The sequence below is a fragment of the Parasteatoda tepidariorum genome, chromosome 4 (assembly GCF_043381705.1).
Source record: "Parasteatoda tepidariorum isolate YZ-2023 chromosome 4, CAS_Ptep_4.0, whole genome shotgun sequence".
In the NCBI taxonomy this organism is placed as follows: Eukaryota; Metazoa; Arthropoda; class Arachnida; order Araneae; family Theridiidae; genus Parasteatoda; species Parasteatoda tepidariorum.
Genome location: NC_092207.1, coordinates 66,214,698 through 66,235,755, shown reverse-complemented (window position 1 = coordinate 66,235,755; position 21,058 = coordinate 66,214,698). Strand labels below are relative to the sequence as shown.

The window sequence follows — 21,058 nt, the reverse complement described above, 5'->3', positions numbered from 1 at the left end:
TAATTAGAATGCTATGCAGTATACAGTTTAATCTATCAACGTCATAATAGCGTGACAAGCAGTTTAATTTTTTCAAAGTCATATCTTAGCATTGTTTGGTTCATTCTGCATTTCGCAATAGTACGAGCCGTTCATTGTAGTACTAGCAACACATTTCAATCAGCTGTTAATTATTTTTGATATTATTTTTAAATTTTTTTTATTATATATACATATATATATATATATATATATATATATATATANTTTTTGGTAATGTGATTTCTATAATAATAATTAAACTAAAAAAAGTAAAAAAAATAAAGAAAAATAATACTATAGTTAAATAAATTTTCTGATAATTTCACATAATTTATATAAATTTATATAAATAAATATATATCTGATAAAAAATTTATTTAGCCTCATTCTTACACTTATTTAGCCTCATTTTTGCATTTATTTTTATTGTCTCAGTAAAACTGAGTAAAAATATTCAGAAATTTTTCCAAATTACCAATTTAAAAAGAAAAAAAAATTATTAATATTCATTGAAAAATGTTGCGACAATAAAAATAATTTTTTTCAATAATAAGAAAATTTTTATTTTTCAGATTTATGCTAATTGACAACTAATATTTCCAACATTGAACTACCAATTACTTTTACTTCTTATATGACATATATAGCAGCGGTAAAAAATAAAAGAAAATCTGTACAAGTGTGGTCTTTCACTATACCACTTTAGGCTACACAGCAAAAAATTCCGGATCTGATTACGGATAAAAGTATGTGGACTCTCGACGCCGGTACTTTTTACTCTAAAATTCATTTTCACTGGAATATGTTTCGGGAAAAAACTGATGTACCGTAATTTTTACTGTAATTTGATTTTTTGCTGATAAAATTGATTTTACAGACCTTGCACTCACAGTGCCGATACTTTATAACGTAATTTAATCCCGACTTTTTTGCAGTGTATCAACCTGATTCATTTTACGTCTTACATTATACGTTAGTTCACTTGTAGTATTTTTTTAACAAACAATTGTTCACGTTCAACTTTCATAACACGTGAAGTGTTTCGTTGCAGATTTTATATACAATGAACAAAACAGAACTGAAAAATCAGAAATAAAATTTATTCACTCAGATACAAAAACTAAGAAAATTTATGAATTAAACTGTAAAAACGAATGCATTTTTCTTTCTTTTTTTTTGCTGCAGAAAATAGTAGTTGATATATTTTTTAAAGGAAAAAAAAAACAATTTTTGATAGAGAGGTAAAATATTAAAATCAAAAAGCTTAAACTTAATTTTACAGCATTCTCTGCCACTTAGTTAGCAATTATTCCGATCAGGATTGTCAGCTTTGATCATATCGGAACATTTCTCTCCAATCATGACAATGGGTGCTTCAGTATTTCCAGATACCTGATTCGGAATGATAGATCCATCTGCCACTCGCAAATTCCTTATTCCTTTAACCCTATATTCATAAATAATAAAATTCATTGAAATGCGCTCTGCATAAAATATTAAATATGAGGAATAGCAATGTTCGAAATATAATTTGACAATTTACTATGAAAAATTTCTGATCAAATTAACGGAAAAAAGTACCGGCTGGTATATATGATATTCTGAAATTCCGTATTTTTCACAGTAATATTTGCAGTAAAATCACAGAATCACTGTAATTTCATAACTATTACTTTAAAATCTACGGTATAAAACTTTTCGGTACAAATTTATTTTACAAGTGCTGCTCCAAGAGTGGCAGTACCTTTTACCGTAATTTGATTGGAAATCTTTTGCAGTTTTCTGTTTTAAGCATATGAAAAAAAAGATTATGACACTTTAATTGAAATAAATGAAGTAATGCAAAGGATTTTAGATACTGCTTAGATTTTTTTCTTAAGAGATTAGACGACAGTTTTGCAAAAACGAATTCCGAATACTTTATCATTTTTAAAGGGCTTAGACATTTAAAACAATACTCATTTGAATATTAAAGGAATTTTTATACGCCCTTACCATAAAAGAATGTTAAATGCCTCTTCAGTCGTTTAAATTTTATTATTTTTAAAACTGTAAAATGATTCTTTGAATTTTTCTTAGTCATGTATCATAAATTCTTCATAGTTCTTCATAGTTAAATATTCTTCATAGATCGGCAAGATACAAAGCACATCTTTCTAAAATATCTCCGTTTTTTTAGCTTATCTAAATAAATTAAGACTAAAATTGCAAAAAAAAGAAACTTCAAAATGTATTTTTAAATTGCTTTTATTACCTAAGTTTGTCAAAGAAAAAAGTATATGTTTAAATTTTGGTTGTGGAAAAAGAATGCTCGAAATTTTTTTGTCAGAATCACATTGAGTACGGATTCTTTGATATTGTTGTGAGTAGGAATATTCTATGAATTGATTTTTCAAATTCAGCTGAAGTAACTTTAAGAACATAAAAATTTAGTTGGTGGATATGAAACTATGGTATCCAAATTTTTTAAACTTCCTTTAACTTTAATGACCGAAATTAAAAATCTTATCTTTTAGGAATTTTTTTCCTTAAAAATAAAATTTATTAAGCAAGGTAGATAATGCAAATAATGGAAACAAAATAAAAGAAACGAATTCTAAAATCTTACTTTAACTGTGGATCGACAACTGTAGTTTTGTCATCGGCACTTCCCATTTTGCATGTACCAACTGGACGGTACAGATTGAATGTGTAACCCACAGCTATACATCTTAAGTACTCCGGAGAATAGTACGTACTGTTTGCTACAAATTGTTCGCATCCAGGAAATTTCGTTTCAAATAATTTTGCACCAATTTCCTTGAAAGCATTCGTTTTAGTAACAATATCCACATTTTCTTGCAACACTGTGACAAAAAAAAACTTATATGGTAGAATTAAGTATTTTTATAAAAATTGCATTTTGCATGAAATATAGATTTAAAAATTTGCTTTGAAAGAGTGCATTCATTTAAATAGTATTTTATATAAATAAATCATATATTATGTCTAAAAATAATTGTTTCAGAAATTGGGTTATGAAATTGTTTAAAACAATCCGATTTTTTATCTAAAAATTGTTTGAATTTCTAAATGTAATCATCATCCGAATTAAAAACAATGCTATAGATTTTGAATGCCACCGAAGAAAATTTTTCGTAAAATATTATTTTTCCTAGTCAATATCACTAGAAAAAGTTTTAATTGCAGATCGTAAATATTAATAATTTTTCTGTTATTAAAAGTTATTTCAGTTGAAATTAATTGTCTTTAATTCCAAAATTTAATCATTGTCTAGTTTAGTCTGTAATATGAATAATTTATGAGATATCTATTCACACTTCTCTACTATAATGGAAGAAGCACTTTTAGTTTTTGATGTTTTTTTCGGATTTTTCAAGAAATGCTAAGATAATTATTTTATAACTTTAGGAATGTTTAAGTCACGCTATTTCTCATATTTAACAATAAAATTTAAAGTTTTCTAAAATTTGAGAGAGACAAGCATTACGAACGGGAAAATGTATTTTTCAATACCTTATGTCTGAAAATATAGCGATAAACGTGTAACTATTATCGATTGCTTTGATTATTACTTCAGGAATAACTACATAAACTTCCGTAAATCCTGCTTAAATATTCAAGTCGATATACAAATTCAATAGCAAAAGATACTACCCTATTATAATTGATTGAACAGTAAGGTATAAGGAAAGAAAACGGGTGAAATAAAGCATAGTTTAATCGAGTATGATTCCATGTATCGCCATTATCAATTTCAATAAATCTTACTTCATGAACCAAATTGAAATTTGTGGAAAATCTTTTTGTCTTAATTCGTCTTACTTTTTCATAAGTCACCAAATACGATTCAAAACAAAATTATGTAAACGTTTTCCACTGGCAGTGCAGAATGAAAGAATTACCATATCTTGAGAAATTTTTAACGATTTTTTTTTTCCAAATTTGAAACGATATTTTTGTTATTAATTAAAAAATACTCCAAAAATTTTGTTTGACTATTTCCTTACTACTTCTATTAATATAGTTCGAAAACATAGAGTAAAAATAATTAGCTTTTGAAAATGGTCCATGATCTACGAATATAATTAAACAGTTATTACACATGATAACCAAAGTGGTTGATACAAGCTAAAAGCTTACTGTTATACATTTAAGCATAAGATGTTCGGAAACACCATTTTTCGTTCGTAATAAATTACCTTTCCCACGAGCTGCTGAAAACTTTAGTCTTAATTGATACGCATGAAAAATAGCTTGACTTAACAAATAATTTATAAGACGATTGGGTACTTACACTTCTAGAAGAAGACTTCCCATACCCACACATGTGACCTATGACATCAACGCCAGCTGATCTTTATCAGCAAAATGGTGTATTAAATGGGAGCTAAGTTTCTTTTCATAAGTTAGAATGTTAATTAACGATAAGTTAATTAAATACAGAAATACATGCACAACGAATTGGTTGAAATATAATTCTTCCTCGTATACTTCTTTTATTTAACGTAGATTTATTATTTGCTTATACATTTTACTGTAAACGTGATATATTTTTGTTTTATGTACCTGACAACTCCGATGCATAATTAGTTTGTTTATGTCTTCGTGCCTGTTTGTGTTAAGTCTTTGTGTAAAAATATATTGAAGGAATTGAAAGCTTTGAGAAAGATTTTTTGTGAAAGAATTTAAAATGTGTCATTTAAGAGAATTGACGCTTGCTCTAAATAGAATGGAAAGTACAGTTGCTAACGTAAACAAATGCCACGTTTCAACAAACAATCAGGATCGAGATAACCACTCTACGTCACTTGCAGGCTCATTCACTGGCAACATTCTCTGTGTATTTCTTGAGAAATTTCTTAAAAAAATCGCCAAAAGCTGAAAGAGTCTCTTCCATTATTGTAAATTATTGTTTATGTTTTGGGAATTTGAAGAAAACCCTTACTTAACCCACTGTTGTCGAAATCAAAATTTTTGATCTTTTTAATATTAGCATTAAATATCAAGAAATCAACAAATCTAAAAATGTGTAATATTTTGGATATTAAAGCATATTTCCTACTTTTACCCAACCACTTTGGTAAATCTTAGGTTTAACCGGTGAAATTTAGCCTTTACCTGACTTCGAGTTTTTACAGTAAAATATAATGCCCTTTTTAAAACGATTGATTTTGTATTACATCTTAACTTAAGTTGGTTTTATACATAGCAATTTAATTGTTTTATATGCACTGTAATGAACAGAATAACTCTATTGGCAAAATTTACTACATCATAATAAATGTGACGTCATTGCATAATTTTATAATAAATTAAAAAAATTTCACTAAGTAAAAAGTTTAGATTTCTTAGCGAAGCTACCATTTACCTCTTTGCAATGTTGATAAAATAAAAGGACGTTATTTTATCCTTACCTGCCTGTACTCGGTCAATGTCGCTTGCGTTTGCGAAAGTGTTAGGATCTATGAGAGGATAATCATTAGGATTTGATGTAGCAAGCCTTACAGTTCCTCTGCTGAAAGGTCTCAGGAAGCATGAGAACATCGTGAAAGTATGTTTTCCCTTATATGGAAGGTAGACCTGATTGATCACCTGAGAAGATGCATAAAAAAGCGAACTAAATATGTTTTATTCTTTTATTATCCTAATGCAAAATACGACAAAAATATATTTCAGGAAGTTATATTTCAGCAAACATCATCATCTTCGGATACTACTGGCACTATTTAAATAACTCATATCTATTATAGCCAAAAAAAAAAGCTTTTCATTATTTAACGAAACGTCCTAGTCGGACATCATCCACTTCAAAAACAAAAGATAATCGTCGTATTTTCTCCCAACTTCAACCATCATGATTTGGGAGTTCAGTGTGAGATGCCTACAAATCTTATTCCTACGAATGTATACAAACTAATATTTTATCTTTTTTTGTTTAATTTCAAAACTTGCCATCTTCGCAAACATTTCGGAATCATGTTTTTTTTTTTTTAATGTTCAGGCTCTAAAAAAACTTTTCCATCAACTAAACACAAAAAAATTATTTATTTATTTATTTCAAATGACAGAGGTGAATTGACATGTTAAAAAGCAAAAAACACAGGAACAAAACAAGAAAGTAAAAAGTTATTTCCTCAGGAGCGCTCTTGCCTCCCAATATCGCTCGGTAGACGACGACCCGCTGAGGGCCCTGCAGAACAGGATGTGGCCGCCATCCGAAACAGCTTGGCTCATGCACAGAGAACAATAGGGATCAGGTGCCAGCCCTAAACGAAACAGGTGCGCGGCTAGGCAGTCCATGGAGCTAGGAGTTCCATGGACTCCTAGTTCCATGAGGCAGTCATGTCCGGTATATAGTCGAAACTGGGGTCATTTCTCTGAAGTGCTAGTAATATAACATAGAAGTAGTTTAAATATAGTTCATTTAGAATGTAATTTTAATTTTTGTTCAATGCAATTTAACTGAACTGAACATTCGCTTACTAGCAATATTTGGTTCACTTACTAGCAATCTAAACAGTATTTATATTAACGAAATTTTAGTTTTGGTTTGAAGCAAAACCACTCAGCTCGAAAGTAAGTTGCAAAACCAACTAAATTTTAAAAAAATTAATAGCCGGTCCTAACGGGCATCTGCCTTCTCAAATTGTTTTTTAAAGCAAACATTCTTAATGCTTGTTAAACCAACAAGTTTTGATTACTACATCCTCTTGGCCAAGTGTTGCAAAAATTAGCCTTTCCTGAAAAAGAATTTCTGAGATGGCCGGCTTTGCAACTGAACGACATAGTTATAACCAAAAGTCAATCGGGGTAGAGTAAAATTATCTAAGCCAAGAAGCGAGGAAATTGTATTCACATGATTGAACAATTCAAATCCTACACCTAAAATGAAACTGAAAAACATTATTATGCATTACGTATAGCTTTTCTTAGAAAATACGAGTACCTGGCAACCGAGAAACTTGCAAAAATTGAGCATAACTTGCAAATATTATTTTTAAAGAAAATCGAAATTACGCTAGATTTGTTTTTTAAAATTTTATTTTTTAGCTCAAACAATTGCTTAGTATTATTATGCAATTTTAGGCTGCAGAGTTTAAAAATTATTTCATATCTTTAGCTGTTGCTACATTAAAAAATCGATTTCCTTTATTCTCTCTCTCTCTCTCGCTCTATTTAGTATCTTAAGGCATACATGAAAAAGTCTACAATACTGAAGACTTCGGAAAGGAAGAGTGATAACCCTCTTCGTCTAAAAGTTTCACTTCAATACAGTAGAAAATATCCAACAAGAATTTTCCTGCTACTGAGGTAATTTTTCAACAATAATTAAACAACTAATATTTTTAATCTGTGTAATAATTTTGATGTATGTAATTTGATTTATATAATGAATGGAAATATAAATCAGTTTTAATAGAGATAGCGTGGAGGCTAGTCTCGTGTTCGTGTGTTTTAATGCCACCACCTGAAGGATCCCCGTGTATTAAATGGTAATCAGAGTCGCCAAGTCTTCTAGCTTCCCGTAACAAATCACAATACCTCTGGGGGTACTGAATTGGAGATTGATCGTTTTCTGATTCAGGCCAAAATTTAGATCTGTATATGAATGAATGGAGTATGAATGAATCCTCCCTACAAAACGGGGAAAGACTGGAGTGGTGGCTGAAGTCGTATGTTTGGCCATAGATGACGATACTGAAAAACAAAAAACGCACCTTCGGCCTCAAAAATAGTTTGGATTCCAATAGTGCGCCTGAAAGTATTGTCAAGTGACGTTACTAGCAACAACAATATAAATCTGTTTATTTCTAAAGTTCAAAAATGTATCTTAACACTTTTCATCTTCAATGTCTTCGATTGAACATCTTTCTCTATAATTTGAAAATTTTGCTTCTGAGTTTACAAAAGAAAATAATTATCATTTCTAATCAGGGAAATCTGATTTAATAAAATCGCGTGAGATTTTATTATGTTTTAATGATTTTAAATAATCATAAAAAAGTACTTTTTGCGGAATACCCAAGAAATTGCCAGACATCAATCCTGTACCAGACGAGGCCGAGAAAGCTTCCAAATGAATCTCTAAATCAGGCCAATCAAGAGATGGATCATTGAATTTAGAGTTAACCCAAGCAGCACCTTCTATACCGTTGAGGCTTGCATAAGGTCCTGTAATTTAAATAAAAGTTAGTTGTAAAATCAGATTGCAGTGAAATTCTATAACTATAAAAAGAAATAAACAAGCATTTGACATAAATTTTCATCAAGAACATAAACAGAGCTTTTCTTGAATGGACTGTTTTGCGTCTATTTGCTTATTTTCGCTATGTTTTGTTTATTTTTGACTCTAAGAATACCCTCTCAAAAACATAGAGACCCTTCCTATTGTTCTTCCTCAATTCGGCATTTAGCATTTTTTTAGTACTAGCTGAATACCTGTTCTTCTCTAGGGGTAAAAAAATAAGCATCAATAAATCAGTACTGAGCACCTCAAAAAAAAAAAAATCACGTGAAAAAAGGTAAGGCAAATACGGATATAAATAACCAAGCTAAAATAATTCAAATGTTTTTGTTTATTATTTGTTGCGTTACGTTATTAGATTAGGCATAACACGTATTTAGTAGTCCATAATATCAAAGTAAAGTTTAACTTATGTATTCAATATCATCTGATGTAATACTGTTGCTCGAGGCGAGACCAATAATAGTTAAGATTTACCACCATCAAGCTACTTTCTCCTGTATATCTTCGAGGGGCCTTAAAAAATCTAGCATAAGATATATAGTATAGGTGCAGCTATAATTTCCAAATGTACCAATTATTTCTTTTTTAGTACTAATTAAAATAGCACCAATTATCATGATGACTGTAGTGACTACTATCAAATTAAACATCATTGGTATCAATAATAACAAGGCAACTTTCTACGCTTTCTTCAGCTAATTGGTATCATTTCTCCTTTAATTCACCTTTTTAAGAACATAGAAAATTATTTGAATGATTTGCTCTTTTCACTCACCCGTTCCTTTTGTGTTGTACTCAACCAGATTACTAATTGGTTTGCTCAATAATTGCTGTAGTGTATCTTTGGATCCCGTTGCTTCAAAATTTAAGAAAAAAGTTCCTACATGATCTTGATAATTGTCTCCAACAGGTAAATCTTCAATTACTGGTATCTAAAAATCACTGGTATCCCTGGATGCTTAACTTCTTGCCTTTTGGAATTTATTTGATGAAAACGTGCTAAAACTTGAATTTTTTTCTCCGTTATTATATTTCTTATCCTCAAAATGTTAGAAATAGATCCTTTAAGAAAATTTAACGAAATAACTACTACTGGATCACAGACAGTTTTGCTCAAATTGTAGCAAAATAAATTAAATGACATAATTTTCAAAAATAATGAAATGATGAATCAAAAATAAATCACATAAAATAAATATAATAAACTAATACAACAATTTATTAATTACGTCAATTGTTATGAATTTCATGTGCTTTAAACTGCAAAATTACAGATATCATGCAATTGGTGCGAAACTGCCAAACTTTTCGCAAGAAATTTAAAATTGGGAAAATTGCAAATTATATATTATGCGTTGAAGGACCTGAGTTCAGGCTTCACGGAATTGAAGTACCGATTTTTCTCTAACCCTAACTCAGGTCGAACATTACAAAATTGGTGCATTTGCCCTAACCCATTTTGAGCAACGAAAATATAAGATAATTCTCTGAACAGGCGATAAAAATTTTCAGAAATTAGTTGCCTTAGAATAATATAACAAATTTATCAAGAACTTTGGATGTATGTATACCGTTGATTTAGGACAACATAACACTGAGATGGCTCGAGGGATAGAGCGTTCTCCTTCCGAACCGGGTTCGATTCCCAGTGATGGCTGATCAGTACCGATTTCGCATCTGATTTGAACTGACCACAGTGCTGACGTAAACTATCCTCAGTATGGTAGACGGGTCATGGGTTGGAGTCTCCTTGCCGTCAGGCTGATATTGAGAGGTCTTCCTGGTTTCCCTCCCCATGTAACGCAAATGCGGGTTACATCCATCAAAAAGTGCTTCACGAAGGCCAATTTCTCCCAATTATTCATCCAAGAGTTCCCTTGTCTTCTGGATAGAGTTCAAAACTACAAGACTACGGAGTTGAACATTAGTAGTCGTAAACTTAAAATATTAGGTCGACTTTTCAAAGACGGTTATAAAATAAAATAAAACGTAAGACTCCGAATGTTTAATACTCATTCAAACAAAACGTAAAAATTAGAGTGAAAATTTCTGTAAATAAAATCTCCGAGAATAAAGCAATTAATCAGAAACTTAAACTATTTTATTTAGAAGCTTCCCCTATTATCAGAAATAACAAACAAAAATATTCTATTTTAATGAACAAGCTCTTATTTAATATCTTGTGTCATCATATTATTATCATAGAAAATGCCCAATATTTTTATTGTCATTACTCGAATTATGTACTTTTAAAATACCATATTTAAACCTGCACTAAGTCCGTGTTCCTGCTAGTCATTGCGTTTTCCTTCTAATGCTCTCTGTTTGAGTCGAAATAATTTTCGCGTTCCCGCGGCATTCCATTAGATTCCATATTGTTAAATTCTATCGATATTATTCCTGCATTTCTTATATTAGTTCTATATTTCTTATTTTGTTTCGATATCTCTTATATTATTTCTGAGAAATGAAATAAAAATAAATAGTTTAAACAGACTCACTCCTTTTGCCTCGAGGTGTTTCCTGGGACCAATTCCTGAAAGCATCAAAAGTTGAGGAGAATTTATGGTTCCTCCGCTCACAATAACTTCTTTGTTAATAAAAACTTCATGATCTTTACCATCTTTATGAAATTTTACTCCATATGCATTCTTATTTTTGTCTATTAATATCTATAAACAATAATAATATCTATAAATATATTTGTAATGATTTAAAGTTTTCATAAATTTCATTAAGACTGTTTCAGGAAGGCATGAAATAGCACTTCTTAGAGAATGATATTCAAACGATTGTCATAGACTAAGTTAAATTCTGCTCATGTTTAATCATCTTCCTTTATGATAATGGCAAACCTGCAAGTGACGTAGTATGTGTATCTCGATCCTGATTCGTTGATGAAACGTGTCATTTGTTTATCTCAGCAACTGTTCTTCCCATTCTATTTCGAGTAAGTCAGGCCCATCAAGTGTCAATTCTCTTTATCGGCATAATCTATATTCTTACACAAAGATTTCAACACTTTCACTATATATTTCTTACTCAACATAAAGGCAGGCATGATGTCACGTGGAACATAAACAAACTAATTATAAATCGAAGTTGCTAGGTACCAAAAATAAGAATACATCACGATTAACATAAAATGTATCAACAAATAATAAATCTAAGTTAAGTATATAAAGTAAACAAGAAAAAGTTAATTTTAAAAAATTCAATTTGCGATACGGTGCTGTCTTCAATTATTTTCACGTTAATCAACATTTTAGTTTATGTGGAGAAACTTAGCTCAGCGTCTACACGCCGTCTTGATTATAAATTCTCAGTTGGCACTGAAGTCATAGGTTCACATGTGTGGGTATTCATGATCTTCTTCTTCTTCTTGAAGTGCAAGATCTAAATTATTAAAATGACTTTTAAAAAATGTTCGGAAAAGCCGCAGTTTTTTAAAAAGGAAAAGCTTTTGTGAGGTAAATTTTTAACACATATTCCTACTGGTATTGTCTGGGATCATAAAAATTTAAGAAAATTGGAAATAATTCAATGATTTTAAACGTATCCAAGTAGCTGCAAAAATCGAGCTAAATTGGTCGATTTAAGAAAATATTAATAATTTTTGAAATATTTAAGCTGTTTGTCCTCTCAAACGCCCAATTGTTGCTTTACGGCAACATGTTACCATGGCAACATGTTACGGTATATGTTACCATGAATGACCGAAATCAAGAGAATGTCGACATTCACCGGTGAAAGTCAACTATCACATAGTCACTTCCGTGAATGCTTGAAATATGTGCTAGGTCTAATTAAATGTCGCTGGCAGGTACGTCCAACATCAACGTTTTTGCTAAGATTTATTGCCACTGACCGGTATACACTTAATAAGTACTTAGAGCACTGATGTATCTCCTAATATCTCCTCAGCAGTTATTAAAATATCGAATAAATATAATAATATAACGAATAAATTAATATCAAATATTTTGGAGATTCACCAAAGGGACTATGTGATTGTTGAAATTCAACGGTGAACGTCGACATTCTCAAGATTTTGGTCATTCAATGTAGCATTTAGAATCTTAAATTAGCTGCAACTCGAATTTTTGCTGCGAAATTTTGGCTTACTTTTAAGCCGAACTGTTACCACCAAAAACTAAAGTTTTTTTCTTTTTTTTGCCCCGAAAATAAATAAGTAATTTTTATCTCGTACCTTTGTGACTAAAGAATCAGTAACAATGTTTAAATTTGGACGATCTTGCGCAGGTATTAAAAACGCTTTGGATGTGCTGCATCTTTGACCATTTCTTGTAAATCCTTGTAGTTTATGAAATCCTTCATTGAAAAGAAAAGGTAATGATTTCAATTTGTTATGACTTCATTAAAAAAAATAATAATAAAATATTTTTGTGAATCACCGGTTTGTTTTTCGCCATTAATGTCTCTATATTCATATCCACGTTCGGCAGCTGCCTTTTTCCATGCTTCCATCAAAGGAGTGCTCCATTGAGCACTTTGAATTGTCAAAGGGCCACTTGCGTTATGATAACCTTAAATGATAAAAGTATTCCCTGTGCATTTAAAAACCATAGAATTAAACAACAGCATACAACATCAATTATACATGCAAAAGAGCTATTAAATAAAAGTGTAGTATAAATTTTCGATCTAACCAAAAGAAGAAGAAAAAAAACAGATAATAATATTGTAAATCACTTTTTTACCATTTCTTTTGTTACACTTAAGAATTAATCTTTTTGACTCATTCCTTGAAATGAATGTAAAGAATGCTAAACCCGAATGTCACCATTTCTTTTCCACGCAAGCGAATATATATGAACTACTAATCGGTAAATAACTTTGGACTCGCATATTTTATTTTTAGCATAAATTAAATGAGTTTCCTGTTTTCAGTTGCTTATCTTAAATCCAGGGAGAGTCAAGAAGCTTGATATGGTTACCACAGCAATCATGCATCATAACTATGTAAAAAAAAAAAAAAAAGACAGTGTTCCCAAAACGGGAGAAGGAGCAGCTTGCGGATTAATAGTTTACAAATTCTCTTACAAAGAAACGGTGACATTCGGGTTTTGTACTCGTTACATTAATTTCTTTTAGTAACTTGTGCAGCATTATTGTTGGTTTTAATAGTTGCTGTCAATGAATTTTTCAGCTGTAATTTTTAAAGCTAACATTTTTCAACTAAAGAAAATAAGCTACTATTAACAATTTTAAACTGAGGAGGGTAAAAACAAGGTAAGGGGCATGAAATAGGGAACTATCGTTAAAACTTTCTGTAAATTTTTATAACATATAGTAGACTAGGCAAAAATCATAATAAAAAGACTGATTAGAAAAAAAAACTACTTACGAAAGTTTTCACTCTTGGAAATTAGTTTAAGTAGTTTTCATTATGGTCATCTTTCTCACTACGAGTCCTTTTAACTAAATTGGTTTCTTGTTGGACAGAAGTTGCAAAATAAGTTGACAGGACAAATGTTATGAATGGTGGTCTCAGTATCAATGATTTATAAGAATGCATTTTATATTGTATTTCACACTTTTTTCCTTATTTACTTGAACAAATAGTATTGTGCATAAACGAAGAAATTATATTTATACAAGCACAGCACTAAATTTTCACCCTTTCTATTTACCTGCCACATTTAATTAATTATTCAAGACGCTTTTTTTCCTACGATTCTGTCAAATTTTAAAGCTATGCATTTTCATTTTTTTTCTTCTTCTTTTTACCGATGAATGAATTTACTATCAAATTAAGCCATATTGTCGATTACTTGAATAATTAACATTGCACTTGTTCTTGTGATAATATTTAGAATCAGAATTTTTAATTAGCATCGCATAACTTTAACTAAATTTCAACATCTTATTCAGAATCTAGCTAATTTGCACAGATCTAGGAGTCAACATTCACTAATTTTTTTTTTACTCTGAGAACAAATTTCATTTCGATATTTCTACAAATCTTATTCGTACCATCTGCAACGATTTTTGGATCTGTGTTGCCTTCAGATTTAAGAAAGTATGGATAGACATCTTTCCAGGACCATCCAGTCGCTCCCTGTTTTTCCCAACCATCGTAATCACGGCGGTTTCCTCTCACGTACAGAAAATAATTCAACAAAGTTGTCCCACCTAATCCTTTGCCTCTTGGAGTTACCATTTGCTGTAAACGTTTAAGGGTTAAGATTGCATACATAAGAAACGATAAAATTGTGTCGTTAAATATATGAAATAAAACAATCAATCACATTATAAAAGCCAGGCAATGATTTATTATGGTCTCTATAGGCTGTATTTCTGAGCAACAATTTTATATAAACTACTAATTTAATTTTTGAATAATAATTTAAAAATTTAAATCGGTTATTCGTAGCGAACTGGTAGCTTTAACTGCGTGCTTGTAGTAAGCTATGAATGCATAAAGGGTACTCTTAAAGCGATTGAAGGTACTCATATGTACACTGTTGGAATTTTCATTCTGAAGTTACGGTAAAATAACCGGCAGCTGTCTGTCCATTCGATTGACCATAAACTTCATGTTCAAGAACATTTCTTTACCCTTACGGTTTTGAAATTGTTTACAACTGGTAAAGTTAAAAACTGTGAATACAAAACTATACGATTTTGTAACTATTTACAACTATCATAGTTTCTAAACCATAACTATAAAACTCAAATAGACTTAGGATTTAGATGATGCGTCATTTATGCGTGAATGAAAGTTTCGTAATCTAATAGTCTCGGGTAACCGATTTAAGACTGCAGGATACTAGAAACTTTTCATGTATTGAAGGAATGGAAGAAATACCGTGGCATCAATACTGGGATTCGAACCCCTGTTCAGCTGGTTATGAGATCGATAAGTCTTCTTAGTCATAGTATGCATCAAGCTGCACAGAACATAATTTGGGCTTAGATGGTGCAATTATGGTTGTCAAACCGTATTAGGTAAAATGAATCGAATTTACGTTTTTTCTCTTACCTAACAGTTTGCATATTATCCTTTTTATGTTAATTTGACTGTTTTGGTTGAATGTGGTGAATAAGCAATTGCATAAATTGCTATTCAGCCAATTTCAAGAAATTACTAACAGCATATTTTCGTGCATTTGGATTCTCAATAGCACTATATCAACAATTGATGATTTGCAATAACATATAAATTTCCATTAATTGATACTGCACTAACACGTAAATTAAATTTAAACATTTCTAAAATATAGTAAAAATGTTACCATTAGTTTTTAAAAATATTAATTCTTATTCGTTCGAATGTGTTATCGTTTTTAACGTTTTTTTTTTCTTTCTTTAACCCATTACTGCTCAACTCTTCAGTTTAAAATAATATGTAAAGTATTTTTAGAAAAGAAGTAAAAAGGCATTTTTTTTAAATTTAAAGTAAGTATGTTTCTTACGTTTTAAGTTTTAAAAAAATCGTTCATTCCGTAATTTTGGTTACAAATTTAAAAGCTTTTTATATTACTACTGTATCACGTTGTACAAACGTTTCATTTCCCCAAATTAAACAGTAATATTAATTGTGCAGCCAGTTTCCTCATCTTTTCTGAAAAAGGGATTGAGAAAAAAACTGTATAATAGGCAATTACTCGTATGAGGATACTGGCGGATAACTAGCTATACAACTTAAATTTAGTTATTTGAAATATTTTCACTTACACGATTATGTAGAAACAGGGCTCCTCTCTTTTGGGGTACAGTTTTATATCCCCAATCATTAGGGCTATTTTGACTGAAAAATTGAAGGGCTGGCACTTCTGTAATTGGAAGGGCTTTTGGACCGGCTTCAAGAAGAAGTACTGATACACAACGATCTTCAGAAAGCCGAGCTGCTATCACAGAACCTGCTGCTCCTGCCCCTACTTTGGAAAACAATTAGCTATTAAAATATCACTCATCGTCTCTTTTTTATTATTATTATTCTTTCACATTTGATACTGACGTTAGACAATGTTCTCTAATGCAGTATCAATTTGTGGAGTATATATCTATGATAATATGGTGATGTTTGTCTCAGTTGCCAGCAGTGTTGATTTAATGCTAGTGTTTAATTTTTAATGGCCAAATATTTTTTGAAAAAATGTGCTGTACCTGTTACCACAGTTAGGATACCACAGTTAGTTATGAAGGATAAAACTCCACTTGTACTGGTCAGTTAATTGTGATGAAGTCTATCTAAATATCTTTTTCCAAAGATATAGAGTAGAGTTGGAAGAAAACTTGACAACTGCCTCTAATATCTGATCAACTGCCTCTAATAATTGATGACCATGACGAAGTAAGCCATGGTGATGAGTTGATGTAAGCCATGAAGTTTTAAATACTGAAAAGAAACTTTTAATTTATACGAATAAAAATAAAATATGAGATGGTAATGCAAAGAATTTATCTTCTAATAATTTGTTTGCATTTTAATATTTGGAGTATTTTTTTCAGCAATTGAAACTTTACCACATACTCTATATTTGCCAGAACTTACTTTTTCTTTCTTCGCAATTTTAAATAAGTAATAAAGGAGAAAGAGAATTTGCGACGAAAATTTTCTTCCGCGGTATGGCATTCTCTTAACTATAGGAAATTCCTCAGAGAGGTTAGGGAATTTAAGTAATATCAGCTGAACAGTGGGAGTACATTTCACTTATCTAATGAATGAAGTTTGACTTTTAAATATTTTCTTTATTTTTACGAAAAGAATAGAAAATCGTCTAAATGACAACTAACACCTTTAATTGCGTAAAGCAAATTTCGTTTTAAGAATTCAATGTAACTCAATAAAAAATGGAAAACAAATTTTAAAAATTTAAAAAAAAAAAGATTTATTTAAAAATTTATAAAAATTAGATGCAGAAATGATGGTGCAAAAGGGAAAATTTTTAAGCAGTTGATTGAGTATTACAATTTACATTAAAAAAGAATACTCTTATTATTGCATCATTTAATTCGTGAACGAAAAAAACTGCAAATGCAAATATTACTTACCAACGATATAATCATACTTCGATTTAATATTTTTCGTTGTTTTTGGATTATTAATAGCTAATGTAAATATGAGGGGGAGAATAATCCTAACCAATAGAGTTATAGTCGCTGATGTGACTGATGATACAACATTTCCAACAATGTTCCCCATTTCTACTATTCTCATCCGCAGCCCCTCATAATATGAATTTGTTCCATCCCTTTAAACTATATATATGAATTCACAAATTGTGGTACTGACTTGCAATTCTAAAGCAAATACGCTTCTAGATTTGGTTTCCTATTCTTTACAATGTTTCGTGTGAAAAATTTTATTCTCCAATTAAGTACCATTACGAGGGAACTTCAGAGAGGACATTTACCAATACTTCATGTGTTGAGGGACTGTTTATTTGTAATAAAAGTATTGATTTCAAAAGTAATTCGAAAAAGAATTTCCGTGTTTTATATAGCATGATATGCAGTTTAATGTATCAACGTCAGAGTTTGAAGCTTAACCTTGTTTCCTTAATTGGATACAAAATTACTTTCATATAGTAGCTGATAATAAAATTTGTTTAGCTGTAAAATTTAATTTGTAACACTGAAGCAATTTTAAATTCACGATAGAATTACTTTAATAATGTTTAAACCCGTTATGAATAGGTTTGAAGCCTATTTCATGTTCAAAAAACGAATTACAAATTATGATGAAATAAATGCTAAATAAAAGTTTTACATTTACTTGACAGAAATTAATGGAAAGGCTTATAAAGGAAACTCTCAATTTTTTTATTCTTCATAATCGAATGCAGTTTAAACAGTTCCATAAACGATTCCCTGTCTTTAATAATTTAATTTAAAATATTCTACATAAAGTACTCGCATTGACTTAATGATATTTTTTTCCGGAAGGGTTGAACACGATTAACTAGATCGATTTTTCTGGTTTCTAAAGATATATAACATGTCATGACATGTATTGACAGAAAGAAAAAAAAATATCAAGAAGAATCTACAACTGCTTGATCAGTCCCACGGTCGGCAATCTAATTATCATTAAACACTACTGAATAAATTAATTTTTCAGGTTTTCAATGGTAAATAACATGCTATTGACAGGAAAAAAATACTAAGAAAAACCTACAACTGCCTAACCTGTCTTACTGTCCACATTGTAATTAACGAACCTGAAAGCTGCGGCTGGCTGTTTGACCCTATCAGCTACATTTTTGAATAAAAAACTGATTTATGAACTAGTGCTGACTGTCAAATGATTCATTAAAATTCGCTTATTTCGAATTACTTCTCAGTCCAAAATGATCTTCCCCTATAATTATCCTATGGATAGTTATATGGATACAATTTCCCGATTTACTGAGCAGCAAAAATTTTTTAAAAGCCTAGTTACCAAATTTAAAAGTTTTAATTACTTAAAAAACTTTTTTCGAAGTTATTATAATAACTTTGAAAATTTTTTAAAAATAGTTAGAGCCTAAGAATTAAATAACAGTGTTTAATGGAATTTCAAATTAATATATTTCAAATATTAAAATGAAACAAAATATATTTTAAATTATAAATTAGTTATCTAGTAAATAACGATATTGTGTTTATATAATTACACATGAGTTAAAAATTCGTATTAAAAAAACCTTTTTTTCTGACGACGCTTAATTCGCCATACTTAACTTCTATCATTATTTCATCTAATTGTAACTTAAGCATTTTACAAACTATTATTTTCAAAATATTTTTCTTATATCGAAGTAATCGTCGCAGATCTTCTGTACTGAACAAAAAATTATTAGAGTAATTATTGAGTCATTTGCTTAGTGTTGATAAAACCCCGGAAGAAAATCAGATCCGTTACCTAGTTAACTGGTTCATTGCTGGTTGAATATTCATCTAGCATTTTATGAGTTGAATTCTTTGCTGGGACTATTTTTTCGTGTGATGACTAATTTTCAGAATAAAGCCGCACCTCACTACCTCAGATTGAATCGATGACACGTCTTGTCCCTTATTGTCTAAATATACTGATTGCTGGAGACAAGGAAAGATATTCCAAACATATCATCTTCAATAAGAACAATCGCCGTGATTGCTACAAGTAGCAGGTTAATAAAAGTAATCGAGATATCAAGTGATCATTGGTGTTAAGCTAACGCAGATCTCATCTACGATGACACTTCATAATTTGTTGCATTGTTCCTTGCTTTTCTCACGCGATGTCAGCCGTTCATTCATCCCTTAACACAGTGTTTTTACTCTTATGGTAACAGATAATTTTGGAAGAATTAATAGGATGAGTTTGAAAAAGATGTATCAAAGTAATAAATGAGTTATATCAACGTAAACAAGAGCCGTTTGAGAAGCTCTGGAAATCATCAAGTTTTTACGTCTCATTCATCAGTTATCAAACCACTTTTCAAAAATGGAACTTTTTGAAAACAATTTTTAGACAAAATAAAATTAAATAGTTTTCATAAGAGTTGTATAATCTTATCGCTTTGCATAACGCAATGTGGAATTTTTGCAACTGCAGTAAGGTGTGAAGATCGTATAATCAAGTGTAAAAAATGCTGTAATGCTTGAGCGTTGACCACGGTTGATTACTCAAAACTTACTCGATATCACAGTTCAACCAGCTGGCACCGATATTTTTAAGCACATCGAAACTTGCAAAACTGCTGCTTACTCTATTTTTTTGACAGCCGTTCAATACTTTTTCGAGTATAATTACACCTTTTTATACAGTTAATTTTAGTGATCATAAATGGAATCAGACAATTTCTATTCATTTTTGATAGTAATAGTTATAATAAAAGTATTGTTCAACAAGCTAATATATTTAGTGAACTCGATCCCAAAACTAAAGAAAATTTTTATTGACATGTCTCAGAAGCATTTAATAAAATGCTATTAAACTACATATCATAGGTGGGATTTTTAGCTCGAAAGATGTTGTTCAAGGAACTGGACTTATCTATTTAGGAAAAGACTTATCAAAAGACAGTTCGTCAAACTTCTTTTATGCTTGTGGCTTTTTTTTTTTCTAAAGAATAAACTTAAAGAATCCAAATAAATTCGCAATGTGGTATCATCAATTTGTAAGAATCACTTAGTACATTTTATTGAATTAGTTTTTTAAAAAAAAGATTTCAAAAGCCGACAGCTGTTTGACGAGATTGCAATGGGTCCCATAAATTTATAATGGTAGTATGTGACAGTAGTATGCATATAATAGTAAGTAGTATGTATATGTATATAGGTAGTATGTATATGTATATAGGTAGTATGTATATGTATATAGGCAGTATGTATATAATAAATTTATAATGTTAGTAGTAAATTTACATTGTTGGAATTTATATTTGTGAAAGTCAGTTTATCGTTTAAAGTTCTGAAAACGAAGAAATCACCTGAAAAGTTACATCTGTAATATCCACCCCGAAATCGGGGACTTGACCCGTAATGACTATGTTTAATGTGTAAGTAGTAAGTAAAAGTAAGCACAAAATTTCTTGTTACATTTTTAAAATTAGGGTGCGGATTAAAAAGGACATATTTTGCTTTGTCCATTTTTTTTAAATACACATTTCTATTTTCTTAAGCACGCATTTCGAGATGTACCCATTTTCTTTAAATACCTGTGAAAACTAAACTTAACTATACATACAAAATAGTCAGCGAGTTCACATTTTGCGCTTTTTTTCTATATGAATACTGTAAATTTGACAAAGAAGTCACTTATAGTTGTTTCTTTGCTCGCGTTTTTAAAGT

The 21,058-nt window shown here is 30.3% G+C and overlaps 2 protein-coding genes across 4 annotated transcripts in view; one reads left to right on the top strand and one right to left on the bottom strand.

The window, feature by feature from the left end:
• Nucleotides 1-21,058, top strand: part of LOC107438242 (growth arrest-specific protein 2) — a 187,550-nt gene that overhangs the window by 63,337 nt on the left and 103,155 nt on the right. The gene's annotated exons all lie outside the window — the stretch shown is intronic.
• Nucleotides 1,101-17,651, bottom strand: LOC107438237 (L-sorbose 1-dehydrogenase). Its single transcript, XM_071179989.1, has 11 exons — nt 17,294-17,651; nt 15,974-16,176; nt 14,270-14,459; nt 12,688-12,819; nt 12,483-12,604; nt 10,774-10,944; nt 9,048-9,204; nt 8,033-8,196; nt 5,439-5,616; nt 2,630-2,867; nt 1,101-1,468 (listed from the first exon to the last, which is right to left on the bottom strand). Exons 1-11 carry the CDS (start codon nt 17,457-17,459, stop codon nt 1,321-1,323), a joined length of 1,869 nt encoding a protein of 622 aa, XP_071036090.1. The 5' UTR covers nt 17,460-17,651; the 3' UTR covers nt 1,101-1,320.